This window comes from Zalophus californianus, chromosome 9, assembly GCF_009762305.2.
Source record: "Zalophus californianus isolate mZalCal1 chromosome 9, mZalCal1.pri.v2, whole genome shotgun sequence".
NCBI lineage: Eukaryota > Metazoa > Chordata > Mammalia > Carnivora > Otariidae > Zalophus > Zalophus californianus.
In genome coordinates, this window is record NC_045603.1 from 82594888 (window position 1) to 82612336 (window position 17449).

Consider the following 17449-nt stretch of genomic DNA (forward strand, 5'->3'; position numbering starts at 1 on the left):
AGCTTTAACTCCGGAATTGTGATGCCGCCAGCTTTGCTTTTCTTTTTCAATATTCCTCTGGCTATTCGGGGTCTCTTCTGGTTCCATACAAATTTTAGGATTATTTGTTCCATTTCTTTGAAAAAAGTGGATGGTATTTTGATGGGGATTGCATTGAATGTGTAGATTGCTCTAGGTAGCATTGACATCTTCACAATGTTTGTTCTTCCAATCCATGAGCATGGAACATTTTTGCATTTCTTTGTGTCTTCCTCAATTTCTTTCCTGAGTATTTTATAGTTTTCTGAGTACAGATCCTTCGCCTCTTTGGTTAAGTTTATTCCTAGGTATCTTATGGTTTTGGGTGCAATTGTAAATGGGATCGACTCCTTGATTTGTCTCTCTTCTGTCTTGTTGTTGGTGTATAGGAATGCCACTGATTTCTGTGCATTGATTTTATATCCTGCTACTTTGCTGAATTCCTGTATGATTCTAGCAGTTTTGGGGTGGAATCTTTTGGGTTTTCCACATACAGTATCATATCATCTGCAAAGAGTGAGAGTTTGACTTCCTCTTTGCCAATTTGGATGCCTTTGATTTCTTTTTGTTGTCTGATTGCTGTGGCTGGGACTTCTAACACTATGTTGAATAGCAGTGGTGAGAGTGGACATCCCTGCCACGTTCCTGACCTTAGGGGAAAAGCTCTCAGCTTTTCCTCATTGAGAATGATATTCACTGTAGGTTTTTCATAGATGGCTTTTATGATATTGAGGTATGTAGCCTCTATCCCTATACTCTGAAGAGTTTTGATCAAGAAAGGATGCTGTACTTTGTCAAATGCTTTTTCTGCGTCTCTTGAGAGGATCATATGATTCTTGTTCTTTCTTTTGTTAATATATTGTATTACGTTGATTGATTTGCGGATGGTGAACCAGCCTTGCAGCCCAGGGATAAATCTCACTTTGTCGTGGTGAATAATCCTTTTAATGTACTGTTGGATCCTATTGGCTAGTATTTTGGCGAGAATTTTTGCATGCATGTTCATCAAGGATATTCGTCTGTAATTCTCCTTTTTGATGGGGTCTTTGTCTGGTTTGGGGATCAAGGTAATGGTGGCCTCATAAAATGAGTTTGCAAGTTTTCCTTCCATTTCTATTTTTTGGAACAGTTTCAGGAGAATAGGTATTAATTCTTCTTTAAATGTCTGATAGAATTCCCCTGGGAAGCCATCTTGCCCTGGGCTTTTGTTTGTTGGGAGATTTTTGATGACTGCTTCAATTTCCTTAGTGGTTATAGGTCTGTTCAGGTTTTCTATTTGTTCCTGGTTCAATTTTGGTAGTTGATACATCTCTAGGAATGCACCCATTTCTTCCAGGTTATCTAATTTGCTGGCATAGAGTTGCTCATAGTATGTTCTTATAATTGTTTGTATTTCTTTGGTGTTGGTTGTGATCTCTCCTCTTTCATTCATGATTTTGTTGATTTCGGTCATTTCTCTTTTCTTTTTGATAGTCTGGCCAGGCATTTATCAATCTTGTTAATTCTTTCAAAGAACCAGCTCCTAGTTTCCTTGATCTGTTCTACTGTTCTTTTGGTTTCTATTTCATTGATTTCTGCTCTGATCTTTATTATTTCTCTTCTCCTGCTGGGTTTAGGCTTTATTTGCTGTTCTTTCTCCAGCTCCTTTAGGTGTAGGGTTAGGTTGTATATTTGAGACCTTTCTTGTTTTTTGAGAAAGGCTTGTATTGCTATATACTTTCCTCTCAGGACTGTCTTTGCTGTATCCCAAAGATTTTGGACAGTTGTGTTTTCATTTTCATTGGTTTCCATGAATTTTTTTAATTCTTCTTTAATTTCCTGGTTGACCCATTCATTCTTTAGTAGGATGCTCTTTAGCCTCCATGTATTTGAGTTCTTTCCGACTTTCCTCCTGTGATTGAGTTCTAGTTTCAAAGCACTGTGGTCTGAAAATATGCAGGCAATGATCCCAATCTTTTGGTACCGGTTGAGACCTGATTTGTGACCTAGGATGTGATCAATTCTGGAGAATGTTCCACGGGCACTAGAGAAGAATGTGTATTCCATTGCTTTGGGATGGAATGTTCTGAATATGTCTGTGAAGTCCATTTGGTCCAGTGTGTCATTTAAAGTCTTTATTTTCTTGTTGATTTTTTGCTTAGATGATCTGTCCATTTCAGTCAGGGGGGTGTTAAAGTCCCCCACTATTACTGTATTGTTGTCAATGTGTTTCTTTGCTTTGGTTATTAATTGCCTTATATAATTGGCTGCTCTCATGTTAGGGGCATAGATATTTACAATTTTTAGATCTTCTTGGTGGATAGACCCTTTAAGTAGGATATAGTGTCCTTCTTCATCTCTTATTACAGTCTTTGTTTTATTTATTTATTTATTTTTTTTAAGATTTTATTTATTTATTTGAGAGAGAGAGAGAGAATGAGAGATACAGAGCACGAGAAGGAAGAGGGTCAGAGGGAGAAGCAGACTCCCTGCTGAGCGGGGAGCCCGATGCGGGACTCGATCCCGGGACTCCAGGATCATGACCTGAGCCGAAGGCAGTCGCTTAACCAACTGAGCCACCCAGGCGCCCACAGTCTTTGTTTTAAAATCTAATTTGTCTGATGTAAGGTTTGCCACCCCAGCTTTCTTTTGGTGTCCATTAGCATGGTAAATTGTTTTCCACCCCCTCACTTTCAATGTGGGGGTGTCTTTAGGTCTAAAATGAGTCTCTTGCAGACAGCATATTGATGGGTGTTGTTTTTTAATCCAATCTGATAGCCTGTGTCTTTTAATTGGGGCATTTAGCCTATTTACATTCAGGTTAACTATTGAAAGGTATGAATTTAGTGCCATTGTATTGCCTGTAGGTGACTGTTACTGTACATTGTCTGTGTTCCTTTCTGATCTATGCTGCTTTTAGGCTCTCTCTTTGCTTAGAGGACCCCTTTCAATATTTCTTGGAGGGCTGGTTTTGTGTTTGCAAATTCCTTTAGTTTTTGTTTGTCCTGGAAGCTTTTTATATCTCTCCTTCAATTTTCAGTGACAGCCTAGCTGGATATAGTATTCTTGGCTGCATATTTTTCTCGTTTAGTGCTCTTAAGATCTCATGCCAGTCCTTTCTGGCCTGCCAGGTCTCTGTGGATAGGTCTGTTGCCAGTCTCATGTTTCTACCATTGTAGGTTACAGATCTCTTCTCCCGAGCTGCTTTCAGGATTTTCTCTTTGTCTCTGAGACTCGTAAGTTTTACTATTAGACGTCGGGGTGTTGACCTATTATTATTGATTTTGAGAGGGGTTCTCTGTGCCTCCTGGATTTTGATGCCTGTTTCCTTCCTCACATTAGGGAAGTTCTCTGCTACTATTTGCTCCAATATACCTTCTGCCCCTCTCTTTCTTTCTTCTTCTTCTGGGATCCCAATTATTCTAATGTTGTTTCGTCTTATCGTATCGCTTATCTCTCGAATTCTGCCCTCGTGATCCTGTAGTTGTTTCTCTCTCTTTTTCTCAGTCTCTTTATTTTCCATCATTTGGTCTTCTATATCGCTGATTCTCTCTTCTGCCTCATTTTTCCTAGCAGTTAGTGCCCCCATTTTTTATTGCACCTCATTAATAGCCTTTTTGATTTCGAGTTGGTTAGATTTTAGTTCTTTTATTTCTCCAGAAAGGGTTTCTCTAATAACCTCCACGCTTTTTTCAAGCCCAGCCAGAATCTTTAAAGTTATGATTCTGAACTCTAGGTCCGACATTGTACTAATGTCTGTATTAAGTAGGTCCCTGGCTGACGGTACTACCCCTTGTTCTTTTTGCTGAGGTGATTTTTTTCGTCTTGTCGTTTTGTCCAGAGGAGAGTAGATGAATAAGAGAACAAAATGCTAACACGTTAACAATGTCCCCAGCAAATATACTGTATACAAATCAGAAAAGACCTGAAACCAGGGGAAAAGAAAGGGAAAGAAAGTAAAAAGAAAGAGGAAAAAAAAAACCAAAAAGAAAAAGATAAAAAAAACAGAACAATACAAAAAAAGCAGAATATGATCAAATATGATCAGACTAGTGCATAGATCAGTGCCACACACTAGATTTTGGGCATATTTTGGTCTGTTAGAAAAAAGTGCCTCCTAAAATTTTAAAGGAAGAAAGACATATATGTACAAAATAAGGGTTGATACGATGGAGGGATGGAAGATGACTGTAAAGATAAAAATTATAGAAGATTTTATAAAAGGAATTGGTAAGATAAGAAGTTGTTTGAAAAAAGAAAGAAGATTTAAAAGAAAAAAAGGAAAAAAAAAGGGAGAGAATGTGATCAGGCAGGAGACTAGAACCAAGCCACACACTAGTGATTTAGGGTATATTTTGATCTGTTAGAGGAAACTGCATCTTAATATTGTAAAGAGAGAACAACTTATATATATATATGCCAAAAAAAAAGGGTAACTACTATGAAGGGATAAAAATATGACTCTAAAAATGAAAAATAAAAAATGTTTTTTTAAAAAAGGGATTGATAAGATGTTGGTTAAAAAAGGGAAAAAGAAAAATTAAAAAAAAACAGTTAAAAAAATTAATTTTGAAAAACTAATGAATCATAGTAAGAAAAAAAAGCCATGAATTCTATGTGCAGTATTCCCCTAGGGCTGGAGTTCTCCCGTTCTCCTTGATCGGTAAACTTGGTCTTGGCTTGCTGGCTGTTCGTGCTGATCTTCTGGGGGAGAAGCCTGTTGCCGTGGTTCCCAAATGTCTTTGCCGGAGGCGGAATTGTCCTGCCCTTGTCAGTCTGGGCTAAGCAAGCTGCTCGGCTTTGCTCTCAGGAGCTTTTGTTCCCTGCAAGCTCTCAGTACAGCTTTGGAGGACCAGGGCGAAAATGGTGGCCTCCCAAACTCCACCCGGAGGAGCTGAGAACTTGGGGCCCCGCTTCTCAGTGCGCCTCCAGAGAAAAGCAGTCACTCCCGTCTCCCCGGTCTCCAGCCGCACTCCATGGTCACCCGGCCTGTGACCGAGCGTTTCTATCTCTGGCACCTGACCCCGTGTGGAGTCTCCAAACCCAGCAGATCCCTGCGGTGCGCTCCCGCGCCGCTCCTCCCTGGGGATGAAGGGGAGTGTCCCCGGATCTGCCGCTTATTGGGTCCCTGCTGGAGGAGCAGTGGCCCGACTCGGCCGCGGATCACAGTTTATGGCAACCCCGAGCTGAGAGCCCGCGCCTCGGCTCTGTCTCTGCAGCCGCCTTCCCCGCTCCAATACCTGGGAGCTCTGCCGCACTCAGGCACCCCGGTCTTTCTGTGACCCCAAGGGTCCTGAGACCACACTGTCCCGTGAGGGTTCCACCCCCTGCTTAGCCACTGGAGCGACGTCCCTCAGCGGAGCCAACTTCTAAAAGTTCCGATTTTGTGCTCCAGGGCTCTATCACTCGCCAGAAGCAGCTGACAGAGGCCCCCTCCCCCACCGTCTATCCTCCCGAATATCGCCTCGGATTCACTTCTCCGCACGTCCTACCTTCCAGAAAGTGGTCACTTTTCTGTTCAGAGTTGTTGCTACTCTCTTCTTCGATCTCCTGTTGAGTTCGTAGGTGTTCAGAATGTTTTGATCCCTATTCAGCTGAATTCCTGAGACCAGACGAAATCCAGGTCTCCTACTCCTCTGCCATCTTGCTCTGCCTTGTGTTGCTAATCTTAATGGGGTCTTTTTTTCCCCTTAATTATCTCTTAATAGCTGGATATTAATCATATATATGAAAGCTATTGTTTTCTACATATTACTTTTTCCCCCCTCTGTAATTTTATTTTTATTTTTATTTTTTTAAAGATTTTATTTATTCATTTGAGAGAGAGAGAATGAGAGAGAGAGAGCACATGAGAGGAGGGAGGGTCAGAGGGAGAAGCAGACTCCCTGCTGAGCAGGGAACCCCCCATGTGGGACTCGATCCTGGGACTCCAGGATCATGACCTGAGCTGAAGGCAGTCGCTTAACCAGCTGAGCCACCCAGGCGCCCAACCCCTCTGTAATTTTAAATTCTCATAGTGCTTCTGGGGTTTTCAACTGATTCTCTGATCTATATTTTATTACCTCCAATAGACTAATTCTAAATTCTTGAAGTTCAGAAAATGGTCACCATTTCTTAAGATGACTTGTTACTTAAACTCCCCACAGAATGTTATTTTTTCCACTAATTAATACTTTTATCATTTTATTTTGGATTGCATATAACTTTTGGAAGTAGCTCTCTTATACAGTGTAATAGGCACTAGATTTGTAATTGGAAAACTTGGTTTGAAATTGTGGTTCTTCATCTGACAAACTGTGTATTCAGAAGCTAGTTAATTTTTTTTTTAATTTTTTAGAGGTGGGGGATGGGCAGAGGGAGAGGGAGTGAGAGAATCTTAAGCAGACTCCATGCCCAGCGGGTAGCTTGATAGGGAGCTTGATCTCACTACCCTGAGATCACAACTTGAACCTAAATCAAGAGTTGGATGCTTAACCAACTGAGCTACCCAGGTGTCCCAGAAGCTAGTTAATTTCTGTTCCTGTACTTCACTTACTTTTTCTGTGACATGGAATTAATATCAGTAACTAAGATACTCTAGTTTTGTTTTGGAAATTAAATGAATTAATCTGTGTAAAAATAGATTTCTAGTTGGTAAAAACTTGAGATGTCTATATATCTGAAGACATAGACATCTATATATGTTTATATATCTATATATATTTGGAACAGACAAGAATGTTCATATGTTATACCAGGTCATAATTCCTTGGGGGCAGAAAAATTGTATTTGTGTCCTCACCTTTTATTAGAGTGCTCTGGCCAGAAAAGATGCTCATTAAAAACATTATATATATTAATTTTTTCTTTTTTCTAGTCTAATAAAATTCAGGGTATGCACTCAACAGTAGAACAATGTTTATTAAGTTGACTTGTTCATTAAAACTAAGAATAATGTTCCACTCATACAGACTGAGTAAATCTGAAGTTTAGTCCCCAAATGAGGAAGGACATGTGTTATATATATATATTTTTTCTTTTTTTTCCAAGATATTCTTAGGATGCTGGCATATGTTACAAATGCTCATATAGTCTTTTAATCTATGCTTTGACTTTAAGCAAGATTTTAAAATAAATATTTCTGATTACAGAACCATGATTTGTTTAGAGTTAATTAATAGGTATTTTAAAATACTAATAAACCATTTGATACCTAAATAGTTCTTCAGCTTCAGGGAAGTTTACAAATATCCACTTATTTTTCCCCCATTTATGAAATGTGAAGTATAAACAATGAAATCTTGACATATATATGGATGGTTTACAATACAAGTATGAATTAAAGATTCTATCCATATTGAGTAATCAAAGGAATACATTCTTCTGGTAATATCTATTTTCTTGCATTTTCATCCTGTGTATAGTCTGACTGAATTATTTTCTAAATTATGGCAGTAAGCCATTTTTGTTAACATTTTTGTTAATAAAAGAAGCTATTTGGCAAAGGTTCTATAAAGAGTCCACAAAATTCACTTTAAAAATTATGCTTTCTTGAACACAATTTATCTGTTAGGATTTCTAACATTTCAACTTTTTAGTTCATCTTTGAGTTTCTCATTTGATGTTGTAAAATTCTGGATGAAGATAGAAGCCCTTACACTTATTTCTCTATGCATGCCAGTCACTGTTATCACACATATGTGGTATGTTCAATATAGTAAGAAACTGCTTTTAATTCTCTCACTGACTTAGGTAAAGCTAATAAATGTAATTGTACTTCTTGGAGAAAATGAAAGTTGTGACTTGGAAATTCAAGTACAACAAATTTTCAGAATCACAAAAAGATTAATTTTGTCATAAAATTAGTTCTTTTGAAAACATGGTCATTTTCTGTAGCCAGTTAAGTTCTCCTGGTGATTTTAACTTCATCAAATTTAGCAGAATTAACTTTCATTAATAAAAGGTTTATTTTCCTCATCATCTTATATTGTGTGAATGTAGAGTTATGACATACTTTAAAGGATTAAAATAAACCTTAAGAACTAGTTGCAAACTTTTTTAAAAGGGGATATGATTAGGGTAAAACTGAGAAGTGTAAGAAATTTTATTTTGCAAATTATAATTTGATTTATCAAAGGAGAGATTATAGAGTCAGAATTTGAGAGTTGAGAGGGACCTTAAAAATCATTTCCCTGAGATGTTGAAGACTTAGGTAAGACAATGCCCGTAGTAAGGAGGGACTAGAGGCTGTCTTAAAACACAAGCTCCTAACTTGCAGCTTAGCCATAATCTTTTCCCCTGGGCTGCTCTAGATGTAAGTAGATTGAACATCATTAATAGGTAACTTTTTCATTTACTATGAATAAGTTTTATCATTTACTTAGTATGCAATCAAAGGTAGACTATAGACGATGACAAGTGTAGTTAACTTAAGAATGAAGCTAAGTGTTCAAATGTTTTCATACTTTACTCAGTTTTAGCTGAGTTTTAGCTCTTATTTCTACTCTGATTAGTTAATATCAAGAAATATATACAACTATGTAAAAAGCTTCCCTGAAAAATGTGTACTAAAATATTTTGCAGAAATCATCTACTATGTAAGAACCCAAACCACATTGTAGCAACATTATGGTGCTACTTCTCATTTGGCGTCTGCCTCTAGGTAAAATGCAAGAGCAGTACATTCCCTGAATTTCTTTCCAGGTTGATAGATTATAATGTGTTCCACGGTCAAGAGCACTCCTTTAAGGTATGGTCCCGTGTGAATGGGTTCTATTCTAATGGGTTATGTGGATTTTTTTACTCAATAGGAGTCATGATTTTTACCACCAGAGTGATTCGTTCATGTCCTTCTCATCCTCATGAACTGACAACCAGTGGACATCACCCCTTATCACAAGAAGAGATGATGGTGTAATGAGTAAAAAAATGAAAGTATAAGTTCGGTTGTTCTTATCTTCCTAATAGACACACTTTACCTGAAATTCTTTCTATAAGACAGAAATTCCATTGCAAAGTAATTACATGGGGAGCAGCAAAATAGGCCCCTGTATTTTCCCCAGGATTCCAAAAATTATAATCATATTAAGAAAGAGAATGTTTAGAAATTATTTTTCAAAAGAACCAAGTTTTATGATTAGTACTAATTCTGATGCTTATTATCATCATAAATGGGTTGAGTACTATTAGTTAACTGTTTTTAATTGTTGTACAAAGAACCATCTTTTATATCAAGTTATTTGTGAGGATGGAGTAATCATTACTCAACCTGACTTTGTCCAGTTTGGACATTCACTTAGCATTAAAACATACTTATGAGCACTTTCCTGTGCAGTCAATATTTAATTGCTATTAGGCTATATTGAGATAAATCAGGATTTGGTGCCCTTAGAGAACTTTAGAGGAAAGAGGTCGTAAGTTTGGTGTTCTCCATTTCTGCACCTATTAGTTTTGGGACCTCAGATAAGTTAATTAATTTTTGTTTGTTAGCCATGGCTCCTTCATTTGTAGGTGGGATAAAGCAGCTACATATCTCATGTAGTTGTTTGAATATTAAATGAGATAATTTGTTTTATATGCATCACAGTTTTGGGAGAAAGTTCTCAAGAGATAAAATTTATGATTTTAAGTTACTTCAAATTATTCTAAAGGAGATAAATAGTAAGATATCAAACAGTGGGAATTATTACTGGGAACACCATTGTCTTTGAGAGAAGTATGGGACTAGAGTTTCTAAAATGAAAAAGAACACTTAAAGAACACTCGTTGGTCAAAATGTGATCTGAGGAAAATTCATATTCTAACTAACCAACTGGCAATACAGAAAGTAGGAGAGTACAAAAACCTTGGATTTATAAGCTCTTATTATATGCCGATGTCCTGGCAAAAAAATGTATTATGGGAAATTGAAATTTTAGGTATTTAAAAAGATGAATTATTGAATTTCTAAGGTGTTTTTCTGAAGATGTCCGATTGCAAGACTCTTGTCTACTTAAAGTCCACTTTAAGCTGTACATGGTAGGTCATCGTCAGCTCATCAGGCGTTTTGTGAATGACTCACAGATGTACATCTGTTGGATGATTTATTTTTTAAAGAGGGTGGGTTCTTTTTAAATGTTTTTATGACAAAGTAAATAACATTACAGGGGAAAATAGGTGGATATTTTCTTAATGCCTCTTGTTTCAGGTTAAGTCAATTTAATGTTGCTATCGTCTGACACTGATTTGGCTTAAATTTATTGTGGTTGTAATACTAAAAGTTTTATTTCTCAAAAATAACCTTCCAAATTCCATAAAATGTGAAAGCTGTAGCTTGATGATAGGGACATTTATAAAATATTAAAATGTAATCTGTACCTGTGACAACATACTGAAATTTCAGTTATTAAAATAGATGTTTAACAATTATATCTTAAAGTAGAGGAATGAAACACTTACTTTTAAAATGAGAAGAAAAATATTAGAAATGCTCGCTTGAAACAATGTATGCAAAGGGTTAAATTTGGAAATAACTTGTTTATGATCTTAAAAGTTCCTGATATTCTCTTTGAGAATTTTCCAGCAGTGTTCCCCAGCATATCTTATATTTCCTTAGCCTGTGTGAGTCTCCTTTTTATATTTGCAATGGAAACAACATGAGCTCAAAAGCACACTTTTTCAGGTTCATTCCATTTTCCATAATACTGCTTCACAGTGTCAAAGAGACTCATTAAGTGAAAAATTGTTTTCTGGAGTTTCTATTATAGGTTGTACTCTGTTCTCCTCTGAAGATGTATTTATATTTGTATATCTGTTTGTAGACATTTTTATATTTCCTACCAATTTAATTATTGTTAAGTTATCATCATTGTTTTTTGTTCATTTGCTTATTTATTTTGGTTCTACCTTTTCTTACCGTATTTACTTTAGAGGGCTTGGATCTGAAACAACTTGAATTTTAGCCTCTTCTGTGTGTGTGTGTGTATAATTAGATTTGTTACAAATTTTTTTGACTTCTTTTAAAGCTGTAGGACTTAACTAGGGGTGCCTGGCTGGCTCAGTCAGAAGAGCATGCTACTCTTGATCTTGGGGTCATGAGTTCAAGCCCCACGTTGGATGTAGAGATTACTTAAATAAATAAATAATTAATCAATTAACTTTAAAAAAAGCTGTTGTACTTAACTTATTGGTAAGCATTTAATAGATGTTTCGTGAATGCTAAAGTAAATTGTGTCTTAATTTACATACATTATGAAACCTTCTGGAAACCTACTTATAATAATATAGCAAAATCACATTGGGGTGTTCTTATGTAGAGAATATCGGATATATAACAAACGATATCTTAAACTTTTCAGATAATTGATAAAGAATGTAGATTTATTTAACACCTATCATGTGCTAGTCATTAACACATATTTAAACATTATAACAGTTAATGTAAAATAAAGAGATTTATAATAATAATTTACTATCAAACATTGGATTGACTGGATAAATTCAATCATTTAATAAGATTACCACTGACAGGATTTGAGAGGAATATTTTGGAACTGCCTTCTCTTTTCCTGACATTCTAAAATCTTGCAGAAATGCTGATTTGCAATGTAGAATTCAAATGAAAGAAAACTTTTGCGGCCTAGAGAGATACATTTAAAAATATTTATTCCATTCAACCATCAAACACAGCACTTAGTGCCGATGAGATTATATCAAATTTAATTTTACTAACAATTATTTGAAAACCTTTAGGTCTCTTAAAAGTAAGTACCATCTTGGGATGTTTGTTCAGCTATAAATTCTGGATTGTCATTTTATTCTGTATTATGGTGTCACAAGTGAAAGAAGATCTGGCTTTAAGTAACAAATGGGCCACTAATTAGCTGTATGACTTTAAACTCCTGTTGCCCAAGTTTAAACACTGGGAAACAAGGATATACCATTCCACTCTTTTTTTATGCTGCTTATGATCCATGAGCTAATCTATGTGAACAAAACTCCTTATGAGCCTGGAGTTCCATTAATTCAAAGTATCATTATTAGAATAATCATTATTATATTTGGCAAATTTTCTGTCTAGTTCCTAGTCTGTTTCAGTTTGTTTAGCAGGCACGATTGTGCAAGAAATAATTTGTTTTTGAATGGCCATAGGAATGTTTATAGAAACATGTTGAGATTGTAAACTAAATTCCAAACCATTTAACATTTTCCTATATGCTCATTGTGTTTATTCGACATATGTATTCTTACAAATACATATATCAAATGTCTGTGAAAATAAAACCAGAGACAAGGAAGATTCTGAGGTAAGCATCTTTCCTTTATAGTATAGTTGGCCTCAAAAACTCCTGTTCTCTTTCTTACCTGCTCTGGTGACCTTCTGGATTGGAGTTTCAGAGAAACAACCAGAGGTGGTAGCTGTACAAGACAGCAGCTGGGACCATACGGATCTCAGCATCCTGCCTTATGGCCATTATCTTTGTTTCTATCTTTATGCTGCCACAATGTCTCCTTCTTGTGCTCTCCCTGCATCCTCTCCTTGCCGCCTCCTCCTCTTTCTGACTTCAGCTCCCCTTGCCCCTTGTAACTCATCCCCCCTTCTTCATTTTTCTCTATTGATAGAAGATGAAACAAGATACCCCAATGAGGAAATCTTGTAAAAACTATTTTTTAAAGTGTGTGCAGCCATGCAGCTACCATTCCCTGATTCCCATAACCACTGTTAACAATATAAAAAATTATTTCTTGTATACTTTATCAATTAGACTGTATTAGATTGTAGGTCCCACAAGGGCTGAAAAATATAGGTACTTAAAATAAATGCAACAATTTTCTTATTTTTCTGTGTAGGAATGGGTTGTTGCTGTAATAAAAAAAATAATTTGAAGCGAACGACAAGGAAGAATAGTGAGTAATATCCTTCCCCCTTCCCCAACTGCTGAAAAAGAAAATCATGTCAGCATCAAGTCATTTTTGCCACATCCCTTGTTAGCAGCTTTTTCAGGGTGGGTCATAATTCTGCGTTTTGTTCGTGTCCTAACTCCATAGTGACATGCTTAAATCTTATTCCACATTGATTTTGTCATATATGTACATTTATTTTTAGGGTACCCTGTGAATGATGGATCCCATTATTAAGTTATTATCAACTTTGTCAAAAAATGTATAAGCTTTCAATGAAGAATACATTTATTAATATGAGAAGGTTAATAATTGCTTTTGCTGTTTGGAATATGTGTAAGGTGTCTCATTGTGTATGTCTAAAAAAGTAAACTTACTGTCTGTCTGTCGCCAGAAAAAAAAAAAAGTGGGACCTAATCAAACTGCTATGGGGTCAACCCTTGTGGTTTTAAAGGCCCTTAATGTTGTCCAGCTGCAAAATAAAAGGAATTGGGAGGGGAAGTTGGAAGGAGTGGAGGGGGTTGGGGGGGAATGTGTGGAAAAGAACAGGGAGTCTGGCTTTTATTTTTTTTTTTTTTAAGTGAGTTCAGTGCCAGCCTGGACATTGGCTGTGCAGACTATTGAGCCATTGTCTGCTCCATTTCCAGAATAGCCCCCAGTTAATCACTTCGGCTTTGAAGGGAATTTCCTCGTGGAATTCTCCACAGAAAATCTAATCAACTGACCTGCCCTCTCAACAATGGAAGGCTTTTTTTTCTCTCTTTCCCTTATTGGGGCGGGCTCTGTAATGTAGCCTTTTGTGCAGAATGAACCCTCCCAGTAGGAGTGGAGAGCGTGTGTGAGTGACTGAGTGTGTGTGTATGTGTGTGTGTGTGTGTGTGTGTGTGTGTGTGTGTGTGAAGAATGCACACTATCTCGTGTTGGTGAGTGTGTGCTTACTCCCTGACCAGATGCTGCGGTGCACGGGGCAGCCACCATCTCTGCATGCGTGTCTGTGTAAGTGTCTTTCTCTGTGTGTGTATGTGCCTCTGTCATTTCATGTCAAAGGTACATTACCTGATTACCTTCCTCGCCTGCCAGATTTTTATCTAGATAATTGGAACTGCTATGGAGGCTGTGCCTTGCCAGCCAGCTTAGGATCTGTAAAGCCTTAGTTTGTCCACCTTGTTATCTGTGGCTGCCTGGGCAGAGGAAATTAAAGAGATCCACAGCCAGGGGAGCGCTTCCTACCCCTGCCCTCCCCAGCAATCCCAAACAGGACAGTTTGTTAGTACCATCTTTTTGTTTCCATTTTTTGGTTTGGTTTGGGTTTTTGTTCCCTCGTGTGCATGTTATTTTGGCATGTGGATACCTGTTCCCCTCCACCTCGCACATCGTGTTTTATGGAGTTTGGAGCTGAGGAAACTTTGGTCGGGTTGCCAGGACGTTCGCACCACTTTGTGGAAAGCACGAGCTAACAGTGAGACCGACAGAGTGAGTGACAAGTTGTTTACAGGTTTCCTTGAAGGGGCCTCTGCTATATTTCAATCTGTCAAAGTTGCTTTTCTTCCCTCAGAACAATGCTTGATTGTTGTGTGTATGTGAGTGTGTGTGTGTGTGTGTGTGTGTTTCCGTGTGCACACGGAGAGAGCCTAGAAAGGGGTGAGAAGGAATAGCAATTCTTTGTGTAAAAATGATATTACCAACATTTAATTTTTTTGCTTAATTAGTTAATAAATACAGTTTAGTCCTGGTTCTCTTAGTATACAGATTTCTCTTTTAATCAGCAGTAAATGCATTTTAAAAAATCATACTGTTTTGTGTGTGTATGTGTGTGTCTGTGTGTGTGCGCGCGCGCGCGCGCGCGCGTGTGTGACTTTTATTATTTAGAGGAGAGAGAGTATGGGAGACGTGTTAAATGAGTTGACTTCTCACATTCGGTGATGTCTAGAAGAGAGAATTAAAAGGAAAGGACAGGCACCCTGAGGTTGTCTAGTGCCTTGCAGCCGGAGCGTGCGGCTCCGCGGAGGGGGGGAGCAGCCAGCCCCCGCTGCTGGAAGTGCGCTACCCCTTTAAGAGACTGGTCAAGGAGTCCTAGGAGAGGGAGAAGGGGGGGGGGGAGAGGGGGAGAGAGAGAGAGAGAGAGAGAGAGAGAGAGAGACTGAGAGAGAGGGAGAGAGGGAGGGAGGGAGAAAGGGAGTGAGAGAGAGAGAAGAGAAGAGAAGAGAGAAAATCAATTGGTTTAGAAGGTTTGGACTCACTTGACAGGTTCAGTTGGAGACGATCATAGGTGGTTGCTGTGACAAAGGGAAATTGTGCTTTTCCAGCATGCTTACTGACCCTGATTTACCTCAGGAGTTTGAAAGGTGAGTACAGTTTTACCCCCTAATATATTGAAGTACAACTCTCATTTTACAGTCATCTCTGAATCAATTGGAAGATGCTTCCCTAAAACGTGTTTGTTAGAAAAGCTTTTAGCTAGTGCTTCTGCAATCTTGTTAGCTGATTTTTGTTGTGATTGCCCGGACCAAATTGAACTGATTGGCAAAGTCTCCGAGATTTCTGCTAATGTTTTTAGGTTATGTCCTATCACAGGAAATTAAATGAACATTAAGCATCTCTCTCCCTTCCACTCGCTGGTTTTCTCTTCTCATTCACTCTCTTACTTTCTTCCTTCATTGATATTTTTCTCCCCTCTTCACCTTTTTAAATGCTTTTGTACAGAGTGTTACCGTTTTCATTATCTCTGTCTTGTAATTTCTGGGGTGACAGAATGTTTCAGTGGTGGTTAAAACGGAGGCTACAAGTTCCTATTTGATCCTTCCGTAAAACTTTGGAGGCTGCTTAGTAAAGCACATGACCTTTTGTTGATAGAAGAGAGTAGATTTAAAAAAAAGAAAAGAAAATTTAACATCACAGCAATGTATCAGTATATTACTCTTGAAATGTCAAGAAAGGGGGAATGGGGATGCTCCCTTTCTAAGTTTTAGTAGCTACTTTTTGTGCTAGTTGTCTTAAACTAATTTTGATTTACTTGTATTTTCCCCTTTTGCCATGATGGGAATAAGTGTATTTGTAATTAAGTAGTTCCTATTTAAAGAAATATGTGCAATATCCTTCCATTTGATGTTGTTGCAAGTAAAACAGGGCTTTGAAAGAATTTTAGCCCTCTTCGTGTTCCTATAAGTACACATTGCAGTTTTTAAATTTGAGTTCTTATCCCAGCATAAGTTCATTTTTTGGAACTAAAAATAGAATTTTGTTTGCCATTAAAAAGAATTCAAACTTTGTATTCTGTGTGGTGAATTAAAAAAAAAAGCTAAAAAAAGCCAGGATGCATGATACCCAGGCTTTTTTTCATTTTCATGAAAGCTACCTTCTGTATAAACATTTGTTGTATCTGACTATGCAATGCAAGCTAGGTGCTAGACCAGCTGGTTAAAAATATGCTAAGTCAAGCTGTTCATCGCTCAAACGACTGAATTTGATATGAAAAGACGAAAAAAGAAAGGACAAAGATTAAAACATTCTAGAAGTGAAGCAATGGAAGAGAAGAAGGGTATTGAGAATAAAATAATGCTTGAATGTGGTCACATACTAGAGAAGCTAGCATCAGATCAAGGAAGAAAGTAAAATAGCCAACATATATACTTTAATTCTGTCTTCTTTCATTTCTTCTCTTCCTCTTCCTCTCTGTCTCTGTCTCTCTCTTTTTAATTAGGGTGCATCTTCACAAGATAATTCCAGTGAATGACTGAGCTTTCTTAACAGTCTTGAATTAATTTTTTCAAAGTTCTATATATTAGCTCTTTGAAATAGTTAGCTTTTGTTTGGAAATATAGCTTATTTCATATGTAGATATTGAAGTTATTTATATCGGGACACACTAATTCTTAATGTTGCTGTTTGTTAATATACCACAGTAAGTTTTCTAGCGTGTACAGAGTAGCACATGATTATCTTCAACTCTATACTTTTTAGAAAATAAAACTCTGAGTCTGATTTGTAAGCCTGTTAACAGACTGTTCTTATAAAAAGGTAGTTACATATTAACAGGCTGTAACCTATTTCTCTATATAGGCAAGCTTTCCTGCTGTGAACTTTATTTGTATTTTTTCAATTATCTCTTTTAAACTAAACTTTTCCCCTTACTATTCTGATGTTCAAATCTCTTAACATTTTGTTTCCTCCTGGTGAGCAATTCTTTTTTTTTTTTTTTTTTTTTTTTTTGTCACCCAAAGGCATGCTTTTCTTGCTGGCTAATTAAATAAGCAAGTGATAATCAATAGAGTTATTAATATAGACAGCATATTTGGAAATATTAGTAGCTAAAATATTTTTTAAATGTCATACAATGTAAAATTTCTTAATAATTTCCCCTGTGGTTGTAATTGGTAATACAAACAAAAATCTCGTAATTCATTACTATTTGTTTACATTGAATTTGTACGAGTGAGTGTATCTGTAAGTCACCCACATAGAGTATATCTTGCAGACTAAATATTGAATATTTATATTATACAAAGGAGGTATGTATGCTATAACTGCACTATCATATATGGTCAGCTTTTTTTTTGTCTTTTCAACTATTGCAACTTTCATTGAATAAGTAGGT

The 17449-nt window shown here is 37.0% G+C and overlaps 1 protein-coding gene across 16 annotated transcripts in view; it reads left to right on the forward strand.

The window, feature by feature from the left end:
* Window positions 1-17449, forward strand: part of SOX5 (SRY-box transcription factor 5) — a 1040220-nt gene that overhangs the window by 616655 nt on the left and 406116 nt on the right. The window contains exon 1 of one of the 16 annotated variants that reach the window (XM_027594373.1): window positions 15054-15200. The exons of the other annotated variants lie outside the window; for them this stretch is intronic. Within the exon in view, the coding sequence (XP_027450174.1) occupies window positions 15163-15200 (38 nt within the window). The 5' untranslated portion in view covers window positions 15054-15162. Of the gene's footprint in view, window positions 1-15053; window positions 15201-17449 lie in introns of those variants that run through there. 16 annotated transcript variants of the gene reach the window in all.